The 6,974-nt window shown below is 49.3% G+C and overlaps 1 protein-coding gene across 1 annotated transcript; it reads right to left on the reverse strand.

Moving 5' to 3' along the window:
- Positions 1 to 1,139: 1,139 nt before the first annotated feature.
- Positions 1,140 to 3,256, reverse strand: SMIM33 (small integral membrane protein 33). The gene is made up of 2 exons (XM_058735227.1): positions 3,139 to 3,256; positions 1,140 to 1,742 (listed from the first exon to the last, which is right to left on the reverse strand). The coding sequence occupies exons 1-2, from the start codon at positions 3,145 to 3,147 to the stop codon at positions 1,353 to 1,355; spliced, it is 399 nt and encodes a 132-aa protein (XP_058591210.1). The 5' UTR covers positions 3,148 to 3,256; the 3' UTR covers positions 1,140 to 1,352.
- Positions 3,257 to 6,974: the final 3,718 nt, after the last annotated feature.

Consider the following 6,974-nt stretch of genomic DNA (forward strand, 5'->3'; position numbering starts at 1 on the left):
CAACTATACAATGGGGATAACAATGGCTCTTCCTCCCAAGGTGAGGAGGGAACAATATAATATCCACAGGTCCACAGATGGGCCGGGTGCTCAGCACAGAGCTGGACTACAAGAAGGAGCAGCTATTAACATTATAGTTGCCTCTCACCAGTCCCAAAGGAGGCAAGCCAGTCCTCTGTATACATTACAATCTCCACCTCTGTTCCTCTTCGTCTTCTGTTATTTCCTACCCTTCCTGACTGTGCTAGGGTTTCACCAAGGGCAGTGCCCAGTGTTGGTGTGTTGTCCTCAAGCGTTCTCCAGGGTAAAGTACCCAGAGGTCTCTCCATAAACGCCTGTCTGCGTGTTCTTGACAGCACATGAGTGAGATTCAGAGGTGTCAGGGCAAGGGTCCCTTTCCAGAGAGCCACAAGGAGGCTCAGCTCTGTCTTCCTGCATCTTAACAACTCCTATGCCCACCCCACCCCCTATAAATCCTCTCCTCACTCCTTCCTTCCTTTAAACAAACTCCACAAAGCTCCTCTTCCTTTCCTGTTTTCCCACTGACTGGAAGGTTCCAGATTTGGGAAATGTCCAGGGATAAGTTTTAGGCCTGTTCTAATAGGCCTATACACACAGAACAGGGGAGGTAATGGGAATCTCCCAAATCCCCCCATCCCATACTGGGAAGGTGAGACAGGGTCTTGCCCCCCAACACAGTGGAGGGCATTCAAAAGCATTTTGAGGAGCTAGAATTGGTGCTTGGGGCTTTGCAAGGGCCTCGGAAGTTGCTGACAAGGCCTAGAGACCAAAAGCCAAAGGGATGTCTTTCAATCAGTGAAAGGCAGCAAATTTTCCTTCTCTTCCTGAGTCCCGGAGAAGGCAGACCCCCTGGGTTCTTTGCCTTCCCTCTCCTTAGCTGGCCCTCACAGGACCTGGGGGCTTTGGGGACGGGACCTCCACAGGGAGACTCTGATATCCCTGCACAGGGGTGGAGTGGGTGGTGGAATCTTTCAAGCTGGACTCACATTAACAACAAAAGCAAAGGAGATTAGGGATGAGAGGAGAGAGTGAGGACTTGGTCAGGGATCTGATGGTCCTTGAAAAGGAGAGGGTAGCTTTGTAAAGGTGGCCTTTGGCACTGGGAATGCTCACAGCAGCATGTTTCTGGGCAAAGCCCTCAAGTTTCTTTTATTTCTCCTGTCCACATCAGGGCTTTCTCTATAAATATTCTGCAGGGAGAGCAGCTCCAGCTGAGTCCATGTGTGCCCTTCCAAAGCTCTAATGCCCAAGACCCAATTTTCTTTTGCCCTAATTCTCTGTCCAGTTGCTTGTTCTGAGCCAGGTCAGTCCAGCTTTTCAAAGTCTTCCTCCTATAGATATGTGACTTCTTCAATGCTGAGCGTAGGGCCATCTGGAACAGGGTAGGAGCCAGGGACAGGAGGTTCCTGCTGGGCATCTTCATGACTGTCCCAGGGGTCCAACACTCGCCAGTGGATGAGGTAGATGCCACCCTCTGGCTTCGGGGCTGGTGGCTCTGTGGGGAGAGTGGCATGGCCCTGATGTAGTCTTGGCCCAAAGTGGACTGCCACCACAATACAGACTGCCAGCAGGACAAAGGCAGTGACGATGACAGTGAGCAGGGGCAGCCCATCTCCTCGAGGTGGTTCCCAAGCCCCACTCAGCATATCCGGGAGCTGCCTCTGGGGCTCCTGCCCCACTGACCCGTTCACAGCTGGAGAAGGCCAGGGATGGCGGCCAGCCTGGTAGGGGAGTGGCAGAGGGAGAGGGTGACATGGGCATGTACACACAGAAAAAAAGCAAGTTAGAGAGAGATAGACACCTGGAGGGAACTGAGAGAGACAGACAGAGAGCCTTAGGCAGACAAAGAGGAACAGAGACAAAAAAAGAGAGAGACAGAGTAAAGACATGCAGACAAAGAGAAACATACAGATAAACACACAGGTAGCAAGAGAGAGAATTAAAGAAAAAGACGGGTGGGGGGGCAGGATACAGAGAGAAAGAGAAAAACACAAAGAGAAGAAGAGAAAGAAAGAGAGAGATAAATAAAAGGATAAGAGTGAAATAGATACAGAGAGATAGATACAGAGGAAAAAGAAACAGAGATAGGGAGACAAAGTTGTTCAGAAAGGGATGGAGAGGGTCTTCATTACAGTCTGGCATATAGAGTTCAGCCCACCAAGTCCGTCGCCTCCCAATGCTCTCTCTTCCCAGGCCTCCAGTAAAATTCCTAAATAGATAATATGTCCTAGGTCAGGAATCTGAGCACACTAGGGGCTGCTATCCCACATCCTGGCCAGTGGGCAGTGAGCAGCTCTTTCTTCAAGCCCTGGGAAAAGGGAGTCAATATGTCAAGCATCTCAGGTTCCCATCACCCTCAACTCACACAGAAGGCAGAGGGGTGGTACCCTGGGGGAGGGTGAAAGGAAAATGAGTCAGGAACCCCCAAAGCTTGGGATGAAGCAAAGGGGATACCTCAGCCCATAATGTGTGATCCTGTTGGGGGTCTCAGGATCTGGACCTACAGGGGAGGGGGTGCCCCATGTGGATTCCTGACTCTGTCCAGGATGGATTGAGGAGAATCCATGCCAGCCTCTACCTCTTCCAGGATCCCAGCCAGAAGTTGGGGGTCATGTCTGTCTGTCTCCACTCTGCTAACTGTTGAGTAGGGGTGGGATGGATTGCCATGAAGGTAGCAAACCTCCAAACTATAAACACCAGAGCTGCCTGATTAGGTCACCATAGGCTCAAGAAATCTTTTCTCCCTAGCCTCCTATTCCCCAGCTGGACCATCAGGGGCAGACCCTCTGGAGTGGAGCCTCTCCCCTAAACCTGAGTCATCAGCCTGGCCCTCCCCAAGGAAAGGCAATTTCCATCCAGGAAAGGCTATCCAGAACACTCTCCCTTTAGTTTCTCAGTCACACTGTTTACCCCATCCCACCCAAATACTGTCCCTTTGCATGTAGAAAGCTCAATACCCACCCCCAGTTAAAAGTCTAAGGCTCTCTGGGCTCCCTGAGGTTCTGGACCTCTCAGGGCAGGGGTGGAGAAAAAAGAGAAGCTCAGGTTGGTGAAAGGCTTGGGGCCCCTGCAGGGAGTCAGACAGCCTAGAAGGAGGGGGGTGAGCCAAGAGTCTACCTGGTGCATTGTCCGCCTGGTGCAAGGCTCCCTGGGGACTGGCAGCCAGCAGGGCAAGGAAGAACCTGCCACCCCAGCTTGGTTGGCCCCTACCCGGAGCTGCCACGTCTATGGGGTTTACCAGGCACACACCCTCTGCACACACACCCTCAACGTCTCTCCCGCGCTTTCACTTTCGTGAATATTAGGACTCCCCTGTCCCAACCCTGAACTGTGATAGGACCTTGATCTTGGCACTTCCCTCCATGCTCCCTGCCAGCTTCAGGAGCCTGGGTCTGCCTGCCTACTCCTCCTCCACTAGATCCCAGACACCTTGCCAGCACCCCCACTACGCCCCACCCTCCACCATGACATGCCGACTCCCCACCCCAACTGATTTCCTGAAGTCACTGTTTCTTTGATTTAAAAAAAAACTGTATATCAAACACACTGGAAATTGTAGACTATAATGTACTCAATCTCTTTGTTCCAACCACCAGCTCTGTCCAGCTCAAGAGTCTGTCACATTTATTTCAAAAAAGTTGTTTTAAATTTTTTTATTAAAAAAATGTTGTTTTAACGTTTATTTATTCTGGAGAGAGAGAGAGATAGAGTGCAAGTGGGGGAGGGGTGGAGAGAGAGACAGAATCCAAAGCAGGCTCGAGGTTCTGAGCTGTCAGAGCAGAGCCCAACAAGGGGCTCAAACCCACGAGCTGTGAGATCATGACCTGAGCTGAAGTTGTATGCTTAACCGACTGGACCACCCAGGTGCCCCTCAAAGGTTTTTAAAAACTAAAAAATTACAAATAACATAGAAGCCCTACTCCTTGACTACACCCCTCCTTCTTACCCCATGGATAACCATCTTGTTGAATGTGATGTTTATCATTCCCATGCAAGGCTGTTTTTTTTTTTCTCTTTGGATTTTTTCTTCTTTGGTTTTTACAAATATGAATTCTGTATGCCTCTTTGCATTTGCCTGAAATGTAATTTAATTTAAGAATGTGGGTGCTTCAATGTGTTCAAGTCACAAAAAGTGCCCACCAGGGAAAGGGGAGGTTAGCCATCGGCAGGATCAGGAACCGGGCTTTTGGACTCAGGGACTTGGAGCCCTAGTGGTGGTGTCTGTGAGAGCATTGGGACATGTGTCTTGAGGAGGCAGGAAGCAAAGAGCAGTGGTTGAAGCACTGGACTGTGGCAAAATCCACATTCCCTCTGGCTGAGGTCTTGGATGGCATTGGGAAGTGTCAGTCTCCTAGTTGGATTCAAGGTGAGCCAGCCACTTGTCTCACTCAGTTGGCAGGTAAGGTCCACAGCCCAGTGACCTGGGCTTAAGTGAGCTCGGAGATCTGAGTGGGATCCCTGAATGTCAGAGTGTGGAACAGCTTGGCTGAGAGACAGGGAATCAAGAGGCTACATCTTGCCTCTTGAGATCAAGCCATCGGGTGAGGAGAGTTCCCAGGGGTGATCTGGTCTCCAGACTGGAACGGAAGGTGGTGCATGCACAACAAGGGAAAGAATGATGGATGACTGGTTTTGGCTCAGGTCACAATCTTGCAGGTCATGAGTTCAAGCCCCACTGACAGTGCAGAGCCTGTTTGGCATTCTCTCTCTCTCCCTCTGTCTCTGCCCACCTCCCTGCTCCTGCTCTCTCTCTCTCTCTCTCTCTCAAAATTAATAAATAAACTTTAAAAATTATTTTTTTTAATTTTATTTCTAAGTAATCTCTACATCGAACATGGGGCTTCAACTTATAACCCCAAGATCGAGAGTTCACATGCTCTACCAACTGAGCCAGTCAGCTGGACACTCAACTGACTGAGCCACCAAGGCGCCTCTATTTATTATTTTTTAAGTAAGCTCCAGGCCCAACATGGGGCTTGAACTTATGACTCTGACATCAAGAATCACATGCTCTACTGACTGAGCCAAACAGTCTCCCCGAAATAAAATATTTAGGGGTACCTAGGTGGCTCAGTCAGGTGGGCATCCAACTTTGGCTCAGGTCATGATCTCATGGTTGGTGGGTTCAAGACCAGCATTGGGCTCTGTGCTGACAGCTCAGAGCCTGGAGCCTGTGTCTCCCTCTATCTCTGACCCTCCCTTGTTTGCACTCTCTTTCTCTCTCTCAAAAAATAAACAAACATTAAAAAATAAAAAAATAAAATAAAATAAAATATTTATTAAAAAATTGAGGCGCCTGTGCTGCCAACTCAGAGCCTAGAGCCTGTCTCTGTGACTTGCTGTCTCTCTGCCCTTTCCCCACTCATGCGCACATGCACACGCACACACAAACACATGCACACTCTCTCTCAAAAATAAATAAACATTAAAAAAATTAAAACTAAGGGAGAAAAGGACACCAATCAATGCAATATATGATTGCATATATATGTGCATATTTTCACCACTGGGAATGCATAGAGTGGAAGGAAATCCACAATATGATAAAATTCTATTAAAGAAGTAGGATTGTGTGTAACATTTCTCTGCTCTTAAATCTTTTGAGTTTAGTTCAGTAAATATGTTCTGAGGACCTGCTATATCACAGGCATTGTGCCAGGTCCTAGGGACACTGCTGGCCTGCATCTGCACAAGAGAGTGCCACGGGATGGATGCTAAAGACAGGGTGCTGCTGGGACACAGGGAACACCTGACTTCAGGAGAGGGGAGGTGAGGGGAGAGCTGAGGACGGGGGAGGCTTGAAATGTAGTCCCCTTGGGGCGCCTGGGTGGCTCACTTGGTTGAGTGTCTGACTTCAGCACAGGTCATGATTTCGTGGTTTGTGAGTTCAAGCTCCGTGTTGGGCTCTGAGCGGACAGCTCAGAGCCTGGAGCCGCCTTTGGATTGATTGTCTCCTTTTCTCTCTGCCACTCCCCCATTCATGCTCGTGCGCGCTCTCTCTCTCTCTCAATCTAAGATAAAAAAACATTAAAAAAATATTTTATTTTTAAAAGAAATGTAGTCCCCTTGTTTTTCTATTAAGAATAACAAATGGGGCGGGGGGCGGTGCCTGCCTGGCTCAGGCTCAGTTGGTTGAGCAGTTGAGCATCTGACTCTTGATTTCAGCTCAGGCCATGATCTCACAGTTTGTGAGGTTGAGCCCTGCGTTGGGCTCTGCACTGACAGTGTAGACTCTGCTTGGGATTTTCTCTCTCTCTCTTTGCCTCTCCCCTGATCTCTTTCTCAAAATAAATAAATAAACTTAAAAAAAAAAAAAAGAATAACAATAGGAGCGCCTGCCTGGCTCAGTCGGTGGAGCATGTGACTCTTGATCGCAGGGTTGTGTGTTCAAGCCCCATGTGGGTTGTAGAGATTATTTAAAATAATAATAATAAAATAATAATAATAATAATAATAATGTTTGTAAGGCCTCCCTGAAAGATGTTGGGAGTGCCATCTGCATTGGGAGCCCTGAGGAGGAGGGAGAGTGTGACATACTCAGAGTCTACAAAGCCTGGGCAGCTGGTGGGCCCAGCTTTAGGGCTCAGTCATGGGAGAGACCAGGAGGACCTGGTCTGAAACAGACTGGGGAGGGATTGGAGTTAGACTCCAGGAAAACATCCAAAAGCCTCTAGGTGATAAGTGGAGGGACCTGATGGACCCCTCAGAGGGAAAGAGAGGGGTCACAGACCCACTTTGTCATCACTGATCTTTGTATAAAGGCCTAGAGGACACCATAGTGGCTCTAGCTCAGCCCACAGAGCCCCAGGCACAGTGCCTGCCGCTTCAGCCTTACATCCTCCATCTGGGCTGCAGGCTAATCAGGGCCCCTGGAGCCAGTCCCAATCTGTTTCCTTCTATTCTTTGACAGGAAGCTGCTAGAGAGCCAGCCCCCACCCCCCACCCCGCCCCAG

This window comes from Neofelis nebulosa, chromosome 1 (genome assembly GCF_028018385.1).
Source record: "Neofelis nebulosa isolate mNeoNeb1 chromosome 1, mNeoNeb1.pri, whole genome shotgun sequence".
NCBI classification, from domain to species: domain Eukaryota; kingdom Metazoa; phylum Chordata; class Mammalia; order Carnivora; family Felidae; genus Neofelis; species Neofelis nebulosa.